General features: G+C 45.1%; 2 protein-coding genes across 2 annotated transcripts; one reads left to right on the top strand and one right to left on the bottom strand.

The window, feature by feature from the left end:
- Window positions 1-362: 362 nt before the first annotated feature.
- nup62l (nucleoporin 62 like) lies at window positions 363-2,863 on the bottom strand. The gene is made up of 2 exons (XM_028591308.1): window positions 923-2,863; window positions 363-810 (listed from the first exon to the last, which is right to left on the bottom strand). The coding sequence occupies exons 1-2, from the start codon at window positions 2,471-2,473 to the stop codon at window positions 652-654; spliced, it is 1,710 nt and encodes a 569-aa protein (XP_028447109.1). The 5' UTR covers window positions 2,474-2,863; the 3' UTR covers window positions 363-651.
- Window positions 2,864-3,465: 602 nt separating this feature from the next.
- Window positions 3,466-11,943, top strand: pdk1 (pyruvate dehydrogenase kinase, isozyme 1). The gene is made up of 11 exons (XM_028590519.1): window positions 3,466-3,939; window positions 8,123-8,264; window positions 8,357-8,428; window positions 8,543-8,727; window positions 9,820-9,915; window positions 10,013-10,090; window positions 10,276-10,340; window positions 10,431-10,529; window positions 10,650-10,760; window positions 11,515-11,628; window positions 11,731-11,943. Exons 1-11 carry the CDS (start codon window positions 3,831-3,833, stop codon window positions 11,869-11,871), a joined length of 1,212 nt encoding a protein of 403 aa, XP_028446320.1. The 5' UTR covers window positions 3,466-3,830; the 3' UTR covers window positions 11,872-11,943.
- Window positions 11,944-15,077: the final 3,134 nt, after the last annotated feature.

Raw genomic sequence — 15,077 nt, 5'->3', positions numbered from 1 at the left:
CAACTAATCATTTTTGATCTCCATTAATCTGCCGATTAGGTTATCAATTGTTTGGTCTAGAAGCTTTAGAAAATTGTGATAAATTCCCATCACAATTTCCTAAAGCCCAATGGAACATCTTCAAATTGCTGGTTTTGTTTGACAAACAGTCAGAACCCAAAGATATTCAGTTTGCTATTGCATAAGACAAAGAAAACCAGCAAATCCTCACAACTGAGAAGCTGGAATTTGGTAGGGTTTGGCATTTATAACTAATTCCATCCACACATCTTTTGAAAATATGAGATTTGAAATGTTACAAGGACATTGGATGTGTGCACAAAAGGTCTACATCTAAACCACAAACAGAAATAAAACAGAGCCTTTATCCAAAGATTTATTTAATCACACTATTCAGAACAACCATAGCATTTACATGGGAACAGACATATTATTTACTACTCTATATAAAAGCTATTGCAATGAAAATATTGATCTTTATGCAACCAAATGACTCAAAACAGCAGAAGGAAAAAGCAAGTTAGCAGGAGTTGTGATGAATGCTTTGGTTTTTTATCCAAAACATCACAACCCCCAAAAAGACATCCCTCTTTAGGACGATCATTAAAAAGATAATTATGTTAATATACATGTCAACATAGTTATTCCTGATTAGTCAAATGTTAAACGAAAGGTTTTCTCCTGCTCCTTGCGCTGGTTGTCACACAGTTTGGACACTTCCTCCACTCTTCTCTGCAGAAGAACAGAGTTCTGATCGATCCACTGAAGTGAATCCATGTGGGTGTTGAGAATTTTACAGATCTGCTGAAGCTGAGGAGAAGAAGAAAAACAGAGGCAGACATTAATTTCATGTGCAACGATAAATGCTAAAGCACCAGAAATTTGTCAAGGAAGGTTTCACTTGAATTAGGTCTCATCTTACTGGGTCACTGGTATCTGCTGGGCCACTGGATGTGTTCAGATGCTCGATGATCTCCTTCAGGTCCTGCGACATCCGCTTCAGCTGTGCGTCCACGTTCTCGGCAAGCTTGTACGTTCTCTCACGTTCCTCGTCAGCATTCTGCATGTAGATGGTTCCGCTTTGCTCTTTCACCGACTCCTCAAGCGGGCACAGTAAGTCCTCCAGCTCCTTCTGTTGGGACAGGATGAAATCCAGCTCCTGGTTTAGCCTCCTCTGGTCCAGCTTCACCTTCTCCATCTCCTTATGCAGGGCTGTGATCTTCTCACCGTTCTCCACCAGCATGCGGTCCCAGGCATTCACCTGAGTAGCCTGCTGTAAGAAATGTCTCTCTTGGTCCTCAAGCTCAAGACTCCACTTGTTAATGAGACCCTCTAGCTGGGCATAGGTCATCACCGGAGGAGCAATGCTTGTAGGGATGGTTGTTGCTGTAGTAGTTGATATGATACTTGTGCTGGATGGCGGTTTGAGCCCCAGTGTAAAGCCTGTAGCAGCACCTGTTGTGGCAGCTGCAACAGTGGAAGAAGGGACGGAGGCAGAGGTGGAGGTGATGGTCGCTGCCCCCAGAGGTTTCATCATAAACGACAGACCTGCTGCTGCGGTCGTTGCAGCAGCAGTGCTTGCTGCTAAAGTTGAAACTCCACCCAAAGTAAAGCCTGTACCTGTTGAAGCGGCAGTTGCGGCTGCAGCAGTAGCAGCAGCGGTGGCAGCAGCGACAGCAGCAGCTGTAGAGATGGGTGCAGCAAAGAGAGATGGGCCTGGAACTGGGGCTGTCTGGGCAGCTGCAGGAGGAGCTGGGGTTGATGAAGGTTTAATCCCAAAGGCAAATCCTCCACCCTGACCCGCTGTGGTTGCAGCAGTGTGGGCTGGCTGGGGCTGGACGCCCAAGGTGAGGTTGGATGGAGCACTGGTGCCAAAGCTGAAGCCCCCTCCAGGGGCAGCAGCAGGGGCTGCAACAGGGGCTGCAGCTGTGGTCGCCAGGGCCTTGGTTGCTCCAAAGCTAAATCCTCCGAATGAAAGGCCACCTGCTCCTGTAGTCGCCGTTACTGTGGCTGTTGGTGGTGCTGCAAGTTGGGGTTGAGCTTGAGAGGGAGTCCCAAAGGAGAAGCCCCCTCCTGCGGGGGCGGCAGCGGTGGTCTGTGCAGACAAACCCGAGCCCATGGTGAACCCTGACCCCGCAGCTGGAGCTGCTGAGCCTAAAGTCATTCCTGCGGGTGCTGCTGCTGTGGTTTGAGGAGCGCCCATTCCAAATGAGGCGGTGGGGGTCCCAAAAGAGAAGCCTCCTACGCTGGCTGCTGTGCTCTTCGCTGGGGTGCCGAAGCTGAAAGAGCCGGCAGGGTTGGGGTTGGGGTTGGGGGTGGCCTGAGCAGAAGTGCCAAATGCGAAGCCCCCTCCGGGGGCTGCAGGTGTGGAGCTGGTCATCCCAAAGCCCGTGCCAGGGGCTGCGGCTGTGGCGGGCTTTTGAGCTCCGAAAGCGAAGCCCGTGGAGCCCCCAAAGTTGAATCCGCCACTCATTTTCGTTAGCAGGAGGCTCACTTAATTATAACGTTATCGGAAAGAGCCAACTCACAAAATGGTCACTTCCTCGCTGAACTTCTCTGAGGCTTTTGGCGGGGCACAAATACGAGCTGGTTCAACCGATTTAACCGAGGAAATAGTTTCTCTCCTACGATGACTTTCCAGACATTAGCGGTTAATAAAGTCAATCACAGGTTTGTTAACGTTACCTTGAGCCAGACGCCGACCAAAAACTAACAAAACATCCTTCACAAAAACGTGGCCCGCTGCCTCGTACTTCTTCAAGCAGGCATTTCTGTAGTTGACTAAAGGAAATGACGGCAGTTAGGAACAAAATCTAGTTAGGTTATTTTAGCCCTGAGTCTTGTCTGTGAGCGCACAAACCCCGCCTCCCTGGGTAGATTGACTGGTCCAATGCCCAATCATGGCCCCGACCAGACCCCAACTGAAATTTGATTTGTACAGCTTGCTGCCTGAAAGACAAACCTCAGGGAGGCAGACCCTAGATTGTCCAAAGAGTACTGAGTCCACGACAAGAAAACAAAATGTATGTTCTGAACACGAGCTGTGTGACAACTACAAAAATGACGTTGTTCAATAGTTATCTGATAAAAATGGGCAATGTAATGGCCAAATAAAACGGTCTGTAACCGTGACAAGTAAATGTAATATACAAGATGCTTTTGAATTGATTAAAGGTGTTCAATCATTTCAAAAGCATCTTGTCTATTACATTTAGATTAGCTTTCTTAATAACAACGTAATTGTTGACATTTTTTTGTCTTCATTTTTTATATTCACATATCCACGCTTAAATACCTTTAATGTGCTACTGTTTAACTATATATTGTTATGACAAATAAAAACAGACGCACAATGCACATTTTGAACTATAAAGTTTAAAAAAAGAAGGGAAAAAAAGCATCTTACCAAAGTCGAAAGGGAACGTTACTCACCTTTCTTCTCTTGACATCGTTATGACTCTCTGGTTTAGCTGGCTGTGCACACTAGTACCCGGTTGCTACATTCATGACTGTTAACCTTAACGCATATACTAGCCTTCTTGCCATGTTGATATCTTTGGCACTCAGCTATGAGCAATTAAAGGCGATTTAGAAATATGTTACGGAGACTTTGCACACATTTTACCAAATCACTCAATAACAGAACGTTCATTTTATGAGTGTGTTCTGCTGAATTTGAGACGTAGAAGCTAATGTTAACATAGATTAGCTAACTATAACTGCGTGTCTGTGCTGTGGATGCCACCTGTAAACATAATAATTAAGCACCATCTGTGACACCACCTGAATAGCATTTGTCCGCCAAGCGAGCTAACACTGGAGCTGTCACAATGAGGATTTTAAGGTTTCTGAGGAACAGCATGTCCATAGGAAAGGACATTGACTATTACTCCAAATTTTCACCCTCTCCTCTGTCAATGAAGCAGTTTCTGGATTTTGGTAAGGATTGGTAACGTTACCATAGACTGTATGGTCGGTACACACACTAAATGCTTGTGTCTTTGTGTTTACATTTAAGGCAGTGGTGTGAATCCCAACTTATTTTGCTTGTGATCTCCTAATGCAAAGTACACATACCTTTCCTCACAGGTTGCATATTCACGAGTTGTGATCAGGTCAATTAAATAATGAATTTCCTTCCTCACATGTTGCTGAGAAGATGAAAATATGCACTGTTTTAAAAGACACATGCAACGATTAGAGAAAAAATAGTTGTTGTAATCCTACCCTGGTTATTATCTGGCAACACTGTATATGCAACTTGTAACCCCCTTAAGAAGTCCAGGGTCCCAGGTTGGGAACTACTGAATTCAAGATCAGGTAGAAAATACAGGAGCCACCTTAAGGCCCTCGTCATGTCAGTTTATATTATGCTTAGTGGTGCATTTCATTAAACAAATGTGCTACCACAGGCTAATTGCTACAAATAAACATGGAGGCCTGAGTGTCTGGGACTGTTGTGATGTAGCCTTGATGGCAGCTAGGGGTGGAGGATTAGAAAATCTTTGATCAAGGTACAGGTATTTTATAACACAAGATTAATATATTGTATATCATGATGTAGTAAATTTAATGTGAAAACATGATTTAGAAGTTTAGTTTATTAGCACATTGTTAAAAAAAAGAACAACAATAAGTCTTGATACAAAGTAAAAACATTGTGCAGGGGAGATTAGAAGCCAAGAGACCACCCCTTTAAGTAACACTAGTTACACAGCAGTGACAATTAAATAAAATATATACACAATGGGATGAATTACAATAAGATCTTAAAAGTTGAGAAACCGCTTCTAATTAAAATAATCACACAAGAATGTCTGTTTTTGACTGATCCAGCAAATGAAATACCTGACAAATCAATGAAGTGCTTAACATGAATGCAAAAAGCCTAAAAATCCAATATTATCTCTTTAAATTGCAACATTGCTCACAATGGCCTCTTGATAGCTACAACAGTATAAACTGAATGGCAAAATTACAGTAGACAAATTTCTATTGTACATTGTCATATCAACCAACCCAAATGACAGCACACACTGAAAACGCAAAAAATCATTTGCCTCCCATACTATTTAAAAAAATAAATAAAGATGATTCGGGGTCGGGTGCGATGCCACATGGGTGGCAGTGAAGGTCAGGGGCCTCGACGGACCAGACCCGGGCAGCAGACGCTGGCTCTGGGGACGTGGAACGTCACCTCTCTGTGGGGGAAGGAGCCGGAACTGGTGCGGGAGGTGGGCGCTACCGGTTAGATCTGGTGGGGCTTACCTCACGCACAGTCTTGGTTCTGGAACCATACTCCTGGATAGGGGTTGGACTCTTTTCTTCTCCGGAGTTGCCCAGGGTGTGAGGCGCCGGGCGGGGTGGGGATACTCACAAGCCCCCGGCTGAGCGCCGCTGTGTTGGAGTTTACCCGGTGGGCGAGAGGGTCGCCTCCCACGCCTGCGGGTTGTGGGGGAAAACTCTGACTGTTGTTTGTGCATATGCACCAAACAGGAGTTCGGAGTATTCGGCCTTCTTGGAGACCTTGACTGGAGTCCTGCATGGGGCTCCAGTGGGGGACTCCATTGTTCTGCTGGGGGACTTCAACGCACACGTGGGCAATGATGGAGACACCTGGAGGCGTGATTGGGAGGAACGGCCTCCTGATCTAAACCAGAGTGGTTGTTTGTTGTTGGACTTCTGTGCTAGTCATGGATTGTCTATAACGAACACCATGTTCGAACATAGGGATGCTCATAAGTGTACCTGGTACCAGAGCACCCTAGGTCGAAGGTCAATGATCGATTTCATTATCGTTTCATCTGATCTGAGGCCGTATGTTTTGGACACTCGGGTGAAGAGAGGGGCAGAGCTGTCAACCGATCACCATCTGGTGGTGAGTTGGGTCAGGGGGTGGGGAAGACTCTGGACAGACCTGGTAAGCCCAAACGTGTAGTGCGGGTAAATTGGGAACGTCTGGAGGAGGCCCCTGTCCAACAGACTTTCAACTCACACCTCCGGGCGGAGCTTTTCGTGCATCCCTGTGGAGGCTGGGGGCATTGAACCCGAGTGGACAATGTTCAAAGTTTCCATTGCTGAAGCTGCAGCGAGGAGCTGTGGTCTTAGGGTCTTAGGTGCCTCAAGGGGCGGTAACCCACGAACACCGTGGTGGACAACGGTGGTCAGGGAAGCCGTCCGACTGAAGAAGGAGTCTTTCCGGGATATGTTATCCCGGAGGACTCGGAGGCAGTTGCAGGGTACCGAAGGGCCGAAGGGCTGCAGCCTCTGCCGTGAAAGAGGCAAAGCAGCGGGTGTGGGAGAAGTTTGGAGAAGACATGGAGAAGGACTTTCGGTCGGCACCAAAGTGCTTCTGGAAAACTGTTCGCCACCTCAGGAGGGGGCGGGGAACCATCCAAGCTGTGTACAGTAAGGATGGGACACTGTTGACCTCAACTGAGGAGGTAATAGGGCGGTGGAAGGAGCACTTTGAGGAACTCTGAATCCGACTAATACGCCCTCTATGTTAGAGGCAGAGCTGGAGGATAATGGGGGATTGTCGTCGATTTCCCAGGCGGAAGTCACTGATGTAGTCAAACAACTACACAGTGGCAAAGCCCCGGGATTGATGAGATCCGTCCAGAAATGCTCAAGGCTCTGGGTGTGGAGGGGCTGTCCTGGTTGACCGCCTTTTCAACATTGCGTGGAAGTCTGGGGACGGTGCCAAAGGAGTGGCAGACTGGGGTGGTGGTTCCCCTTTTAAAAAGGGGGACCAGAGGGTGTGTGCCAATTATAGGGGTATCACACTTCTCAGCCTCCCTGGTAAAGTCTACTCCAAGGTGCTGGAAAGGAGGGTTCGCCAATAGTCGAACCTCGGGTTGAGGAGGAACAATGCGGATTCCGTCCTGGTCGTGGAACAACGGACCAGCTCTTCACTCTCGCAAGGATCCTGGAGGGAGCCTGGGAGTATGCCCAACCGGTCTACATGTGTTTTGTGGATTTGGAGAAGGCGTATGACCGGGTCCCCGGGAGATACTGTGGGAGGTGCTGCGGGAGTATGGGGTGAGGGGGTCTCTTCTCAGGGCCATCCAATCTCTGTACAACCAAAGCGAGAGCTGTGTCCGGGTTCTCGGTAGTAAGTCGGACTCGTTTCAGGTGAGGGTTGGCCTCCGCCAGGGCTGCGCTTTGTCACCAATCCTGTTTGTAGTATTTATGGACAGGATATCGAGGCGTAGTCGGGGTGGGGAGGGGTTGCAGTTTGGTGGGCTGGGGATCTCATCGCTGCTCTTTGCAGATGATGTGGTCCTGATGGCATCATCGGCCTGCGACCTTCAGCACTCACTGGATCGGGTTCGCAACCGAGTGTGAAGCGGTTGGGATGAGGATCAGCACCTCTAAATCTGAGGCCATGGTTCTCAGCAGGAAACCGATGGAATGCCTTCTCCAGGTAGGGAATGAGTCCTTACCCCAAGTGAAGGAGTTCAAGTACCTTGGGGTTGTGTTCGCGAGTGAGGGGACAATGGAGCGGGAGATTGGTCGGAGAATCGGGCGCAGTGGGTGCGGTATTGCATTCAATCTATCGCACCGTTGTGGCGAAAAGAGAGCTTAGCCAGAAGGCAAAGCTCTCGATCTACCGGTCAGTTTTCGTTCCTACCCTCACCTATGGTCATGAAGGCTGGGTCATGACCGAAAGAACGAGATCCAGGGTACAAGCGGCTGAAATGGGTTTCCTCAGGAGGGTGGCTGGCGTCTCCCTTAGAGATAGGGTGAGAAGCTCACTCATCCGTGAGGAGCTCGGAGTAGAGCCGCTGCTCCTTTGCGTCGAAAGGAGCCAGTTGAGGTGGTTCGGGCATCTGGTAAGGATGCCCCCTGGGCGCCTCCCTAGGGAGGTGTTCCAGGCACGTCCAGCTGGGAGGAGGCCTCGGGGAAGACCCAGGACTAGGTGGAGGGATTATATCTCCAACCTGGCCTGGGAACGCCTCGGGATCCCCCAGTCGGAGCTGGTTAATGTTGCTCGGGAAAGGGAAGTTTGGGGTCCCCTGCTGGAGCTGCTCCCCCCGCGACCCGACACCGGATAAGCGGACGAAGATGGATGGATGGATGGAATAAAGATGATTCTGATGTTTGTGTTTACACCCTTCAGGCTCAGAAAATGCATGTGAGAAAACATCATTCGCCTTCCTCAGACAGGAATTACCTGTGAGGTTGGCAAACATCATGAAAGAGATCAACTTGTTGCCAGACAACTTGCTGAGGACTCCGTCGGTGCGTTTGGTCCAGGGCTGGTACGCAGTTGTTTTTTTTGCTTTTTCTTAGTTATCTTTCAAATTACGCTGATGCCAGTGCCTGCAAATAGTGATGCTTTTTTCGTGTGCAGGTACATGCAAAGTTTTCAGGATATTCTTGAGTTCAAAGACAAAAATGCAGATGATGAGAAAGTCACATATGAGTAAGTAAATTGAAACAAACACTATGCAGTTTAGTTTTATCTCTTTATTTATGATGATTCAATTCTGTGGTTTTATTTTTCATGCCTTGCCGTGATTGTTATGTCTTTATTCAGTTTCACAGATGCGGTAATAAAGATCAGAAATCGGCACAATGATGTCATTCCCACCATGGCTCAGGGAGTTGTGGAGTACAAGGAGACCTACGGCACAGACCCAGTCGTCAGCCAAAATCTTCAGTATTTTCTAGATCGTTTCTACATGAGCAGAATATCCATCAGGATGTTGCTCAACCAGCACAGTGAGTAGATTCTCTTCTGCTTAATTAAAGATGAACTCTTTTTGTCAGTCATGAATTATATCATGTGTGAACAGTAGTTGTACTTGTTTTGTACTTGATTTGTCACAAAGAGCCAGGTCGCTCCATTAGCAGGAAACCAGAGGCTTATTTATTCGGATCACAGCGCCCTGGTAGCCATCTTGATTTTGGAGCAGTTTGGGGCACGTTCTTTCTGCAACCTTTTAACGTCACCGCCACGGTGAACCAAGAAACATCCACAGACCACACCCAGAGACATTTTTGAAATGAAATTGAAAGGACTTGTATGCTATCTACACCTTTTTGAATGAGTTAATTGTTTATTCAAGTGTGAGACATACTGTAAAGGGCAAAGAGACAGTGAACCTGCATAGACCTGCTGGATGTTAGTATTATTAAGGTACACAGTTCCTGCTGTGTGACTGACAAAAAAACAACAAGGACAAAGGAGCAATATGAGGGCATACTGATAAAGGCAAACAAAATATTAGCATTAGATTATGAGAAAGAAAGAAAGAAAAAAAGAAAGAAAGAAAGAACAATTAGGGATATTATATTAGTTGGAATTCTTGGTAAGCCTCTGTCAACTTCACTTTTTAAAATTTTATTTCACACTTTTCTTTTTGCTGTCCATACTTTATAGTGGATTTTGTGTTGTCTGGTGACAGTATTGTAACTGACATAAAAACAAGGTTTTGTAATCAAATGTATGTAAAAAAACATTCATAACGGGCTTTTCTGTGTGAGTGCAGAGCTAGAAAGTTTCTTTGCTTTGGGTCGTCAAGCTTCCGGTGAGTCTAGATGTAGTGAAAGTGTGCTGTGTGTCAGAATTGGGGGGGTTCCAGTTATCGGTAAGAAAAACAATTTATAAGACAAACAATTGGAGAGAGTCAATTGTCAGGTAGTTGCACAATATCACAGTGAAAATGTCTGATTAAACGTTGCATTTTTAAGACGATTAATTGAGAAACGAGGTACAAATATGTCTATTGTGGCTGTATTAGCATTTCAATAATTCACACTTTTTATACTGTAGCGTAGTGCACGGTTATATCCCTGTGTGTTTTATTCCAGCTCTCCTCTTTGGTGGGAAGGTGAAGGTGAACCCAGCTCATCCCAAACAGATCGGCAGTATTGACCCAAACTGTTGTGTCAGTGAGGTTATCAGAGGTGATTTAATGACGGTGACAGAGTGCTCAGCTATGTCACTTTTCAAGTATTTAAGTAAGTCGTGTTGTTCCCTGAAAACAAACCTTCTTCCTTGTAGATGCCTACGAAAATGCGCGAACCCTTTGTGACCGGTACTACATGAACTCTCCTGAGCTGGTGCTGGAGGAATTCACAGGTACTTTTAATTAGGAACATTACAAGCACATGCCTTTGTTTATCTGAAGCACTTTAAATTGCATTATTAATGAATGAATGAATGAATGAATGAATGAATAAATAAATAAATAAATAAATAAGAATGGTGTGATTCAAACATGTCTGATGAAATTTAGTCTAATCTTTGATCCTCTGTCCTGACAGCCAACCCCACCACTGTGGTCTATGTCCCATCTCATTTGTATCATATGGTGTTTGAACTTTTTAAGGTAAGTACGGATTTGCTTTTTGAGCTGAATAATTGGACAGCTGGTTCACATGACTCAATTTTACATTTTCACATTGCCGCCTTGTTGCAGAACGCCATGCGGGCCACCATGGAGTTATACGGCGATGCCATGGAGTATCCTGCTATCCATGCTCAGGTCGCCCTGGGAACTGAAGATCTGACCGTCAAGGTAAAGCTGTGCTGCTGCACATGAGTCTTTTTGCCAAAATGCGGCGGTGTAAACTCCTGTACAGCTGGAAAATGTAGTCATTGGATGAGGATACCGTCCAGACCATATGTTCTTCTTCAGGTGAGTGATCGCGGAGGAGGCGTGCCGCTGCGCAAGATTGACCGGTTGTTCACCTACACGTACTCCACAGCTCCTCGACCGAGCATGGACGGGGCCCGTGCTGCTCCTCTGGTCAGTAGTCCTGATGTGTGATCAATAGTGTGTGGATTCATGTGGATGGACGTGAGCTCACTCTTCTGACTTTGCGGTCGACTTCTCCAATTTGTACTCTGCACCATCATAATCTTAAAAGACAACCACTTAGAAACAGTTATAGACCTTGTCACAGAAGAAATTACGAAAATCAAGTTTCTGGGCAGTTGAACTTACATAAAAAAAAAGTACAGTCTTAGTACATCTAGGACTTGACTTATATCTATAGTAGAACTGGGTGATAATTATTGATTGTTTTATATTGTGATGATATGATCATATTGTGTTATTATTTTACTAAATTCTGTTCCAAATGGATCCCAACCAAAGTGAATTTTACTAAAACAAATGTAATGAAAAATGTATCTTTAATATGTTTACACATGCAATTTCGCATACAGACACAACAGACCAGCTTCTTTTGACCTTTTGAAATGGTAGATGACAAAGAAAATAATCACAATTGACCCACTTACTTGCTTTTGTATTGAGCTTTCAGTTGCATCACATGGTGTTCTTATTGTAACATTGCTTCAAAGAGAGAAAAATACATGAAAGCATTTCTGTAATTTCCCCTCCTGTTCATGTAATGTGTATACAGCAAACAATCTGTATGTATTATCAGTTTGTTCCAGTGCCAGACTTACTTCACAGTCCAAGCTCTAACACACACAACTCTTGTATTTGCTCTCTGCCGTGAAACAGCTGACTGCTCGGTTTTATTTTTGTCCAGGCTGGTTATGGGTATGGCCTGCCCATCTCTAGACTGTACGCCCGCTACTTTCAAGGGGACCTGAAGCTGTACTCTCTGGAGGGTTATGGAACTGATGCTGTGGTCTACATTCGGGTAATTGAGTTTTACTTTGTGTGTGTGTGTGTGTGTGTGTGTGTGTGTGTGTGTGTGTGTGTCTGTGCGTCTGTGAACTTATTTTCTTAATCTTCTTGTTAGGCGCTCTCCACAGAGTCCATTGAGAGGCTCCCCGTGTACAACAAGTCGGCCTGGAAACATTACAAGACGATTCACGAGGCCGACGACTGGTGCATCCCCAGCAAAGAGCCAAAGGACATGACAACGTTTCGCAGTTTCTAGATCCAAATAACTGGCGCCCTATATGTAGCAATATGTGTGTGTGTGTGTGTGTGTGTGTGTGTGTGTGTGTGTGTGTGTGTGTGTGTGTGTGTGTGTGTGTGTGTGTGTGTGTGTGTGTGTGTGTGTGTGTGTGTGTGTGTGTGTGTGTGTGTGTGTGTGTGTGTGTGTGTGTGTAATTAAAGCTGTGGTAGGCACTTCATGTTTTACCTTGTTGGGGAAAAATGTCTTAATAATCTTTCAGCATATTGTATTTCAGTTGGTTTGAGAGAAAACTAGACTTCTGCATCTCCTCTTGGGTTTGTTTTGAGGCTTCAGAAGATGTGAGCTCCTCATGTGAACAGACACGGCGGACAACGCCAGGCGATCAATGTGTGGTAACCATGGAGATTCTCCTTAGGAGGTCATAAGGAGCAAGGTTACCTCCCCTTTCTCTGCTTTGCCCACCCAGAGAATTTGGCCCACCCATGAGAGAGAGACAGTGGCGGATCTAGAAAATTTTACATGGGGGGGCAAAGGGGTAGCGAGAGATCTTGGTAGGGTGGCAGGGGAAGACGGTACATGGGAACCCCCATATGTAAACTGCTATGCCCTACTACGCCCCGCGACGCCCTGCTATGCCCTAAACTGCTACAACTATTATTTCTAGTCATAGTTCCATTATCTTTTTTTGTTACTATAATTACCATTATTATGAATCATAATTCTCTATATCTGTATATCTGTATCCATCTGTATCTAACCGGCAGCAGCCACCAAGACCCTGGATCTGTCTGATGTTTCTGCCCAAAAGGAAGTTTTTCCTCACCACTGTTGCACCAAATGCTTGCTCTTTGGAGAATTGTTGGGTCTTTGTAACTTAAAGAGTGTGGTCTAGACCTACTCTATCTGTAAAGTGTCTTGAGAAGAGTGAACTGTTGTTGTATATGTAAATATTTACATATCTAACCCTATAACATATACAACAGAATGGAAATAGCCAAAAACTGAAAAAACGTCATGTCACGACATGTTATGTTTCTGTACTGCAATTTATATGTAAGGAGAATATAAACCAACCATATGGTCCTGGGGTAACTGCAGCCTCCTCTTCCTCTCTGTCATCTTCATCTGCCTCCTCCTGATCACTCAATTCTTCCTTTCCCTCTTCTCTTTCACTTATTTCTGCAACCCCTTCTGTGGTCTTCTCCTGCTCTGACCTGCCTGGTCTCTCCAGTTTCCTGTCTTCTCCTTCTTCATTTCCCTCCTTCTCTTCCTCCTGTGCACATCTCAGGATTTTCTTGGCTGGCAATATCCCCACTTTTAGGCTTCAGCTAATATCTCCAACTACTCTGGCCTGCAAAAGTCAAGATGTGAAAAGCTCTTGTTATTCTTGTATTACATTACACTGTATGGCCCTGTAGCTAATAAGTAGCCTAAAATACATAACATCAGACGAGATCAGCTCGGTCGTTCCAGTCTTTGCCGGGATGCAGGGCCACCACACCGCAGCAGACACTGTGTGTGCGAGCCAGACTGGGCGAACACTGCTCTGCACATTTGATGCAGGGACGTAGCTGAGTATTTGAGGGGCAGGGGGCTAAGATTACATCTACAATTATTATTTATTATTTATTATGAATTAATATAAATTAATTGTTTGTTTCAATGTTTTAAGAAGCCTGTGCACATAGTGGCAGTTTGTTTTTACAAGCAAAGTTTTTTGAACACCAAAGTTAGGGGGGCAGCTGGGGGGCCCCCCCTTGCCCCCCTGTAGACCCGCCCCTGGAGAGAGACATCATGGCTTTCAAACGAGCAAAGTGGCAGTTGGTCAAGGCCACACCCACACCCTCCACATTGCCCCCCCCTCTCTCCTCCTCAATAGCTACTGACACAGAAATGGCACATACTAAGGAAAGCTCATTGTGGGACTGGCTCTACTGGCTGTAATTCTGCACCAAGGCTGAATTTCGGGAAAGAGACTTCAGATACAGTATTAGGGGACCACTAATGTCTAAATAAAAGCATCCAAACAGCACCATGTCATGGGACCTTTAACCTTTTCTCAAATCTCTGCAGGGTAAATCCAGACAGCTAGCTAGACTATCTGTTCAATCTGAGTAGTCTGTTCACACAAATGAAACAACTTTTGAAAGTACACGTTCCACTAAAACAAGTTCCTTCCCGAGGCTATTTTGCAGAGGCTCCATTGCTCTGCACGGCGTTTAGTGCCGCCCATGACGATTGTGATTGGTTTAAAGAAATGCCAATAAACCAGAGTACGTTTTTCTCGCCAGACCCTCCTCTGCGGCGCCGCGGTAGAGGAAGGTCTGGCTAACCAGACTAGGTAAGAACATGGAAAACTTGTTTCACAATAAGTTGCTGCTTGTTTTTTTTAATCTGTGTGCATTTGATTGGTTCGAATGTTTTCATTTGGGGCATTTCTTCTTTAGTTGGATGATGTATACAAGCAACGTGATCAAAAACATATTGATTTGCCATCTCTATAGTTAAGATTTGCACCTGTTTTTTACTTAACAAGAAAACTGAATCTGAAATTCAACAAAACTGGAGGAAAATATGTAGGCTGATATGACTAATTGGGTTTGCAACATATTTAGTTTTCTTCTGAAACTCAGTTAATTTGAAACATGGTGCTTATCTTTTCTCACGAGTTGTAACACTTGCAGTACAAGAGCAAAATATTTGGGCTGCTTTTTTATTTTAAGGACCTGTCCTGGTAAATAAACTATAATCAATACCTCCCATGTTACACTGAAGCAGTTATGCTGTATGGATCATGTTCAGTGAAAAATAAATATTTCAAAAAGGGAAATGATTTGTATTTGTGTCAAATCTCCTGTAAGTGAAGTAAAGATGGCTGGCACTGGTTATCGTGCTACTGATGATCAGATTTCTGCCTTCTTGTGGTGCAACATCAATACAGTGAACTCTACAGGGACACCGTATGGCTGTGCAATCTAATTTTCACTAACTACTGTGAATGCAATGTTGAATACCAACATTATTTATTCGAGGGCTTTTAAATAAAATGATTGTTACTGTGGGAAAGTTATAGTAGGTTTTCCAGAGTGATGCCATTGGATGAAATGCTGGAATAAATTATTGCGAATGATTAAGGGTCTTCCATATCAGCTTCAGACCCCCTGCCCACTGATTTGCACCTGCAAAATGTTCTGATTTAACAGCGTCAAAGGTAGAATGTATTT

Source organism: Perca flavescens, chromosome 11, assembly GCF_004354835.1.
Source record: "Perca flavescens isolate YP-PL-M2 chromosome 11, PFLA_1.0, whole genome shotgun sequence".
In the NCBI taxonomy this organism is placed as follows: Eukaryota; Metazoa; Chordata; class Actinopteri; order Perciformes; family Percidae; genus Perca; species Perca flavescens.
The sequence above is the reverse complement of the archived record's forward strand: the minus strand, read 5'-3'. Positions and strand labels throughout refer to the sequence as shown.

What these genes read in the sequence shown, in the direction of transcription:
- nup62l (XM_028591308.1), bottom strand. Translation starts at nt 2,473, where the DNA reads ATGAGTGGCGGATTCAACTTTGGGGGCTCCACGGGCTTCGCTTTCGGA. An exon ending in CAGCAGATACCAGTGACCCA is followed by an intron (nt 811 to 922) that starts GTAAGATGAGAC and finishes TCTTCTCCTCAG; the next exon opens with CTTCAGCAGATCTGTAAAAT.
- pdk1 (XM_028590519.1), top strand. Translation starts at nt 3,831, where the DNA reads ATGAGGATTTTAAGGTTTCTGAGGAACAGCATGTCCATAGGAAAGGAC. An exon ending in GGTGCTGGAGGAATTCACAG is followed by an intron (nt 10,091 to 10,275) that starts GTACTTTTAATT and finishes CTGTCCTGACAG; the next exon opens with CCAACCCCACCACTGTGGTC. An exon ending in GGGCCCGTGCTGCTCCTCTG is followed by an intron (nt 10,761 to 11,514) that starts GTCAGTAGTCCT and finishes ATTTTTGTCCAG; the next exon opens with GCTGGTTATGGGTATGGCCT.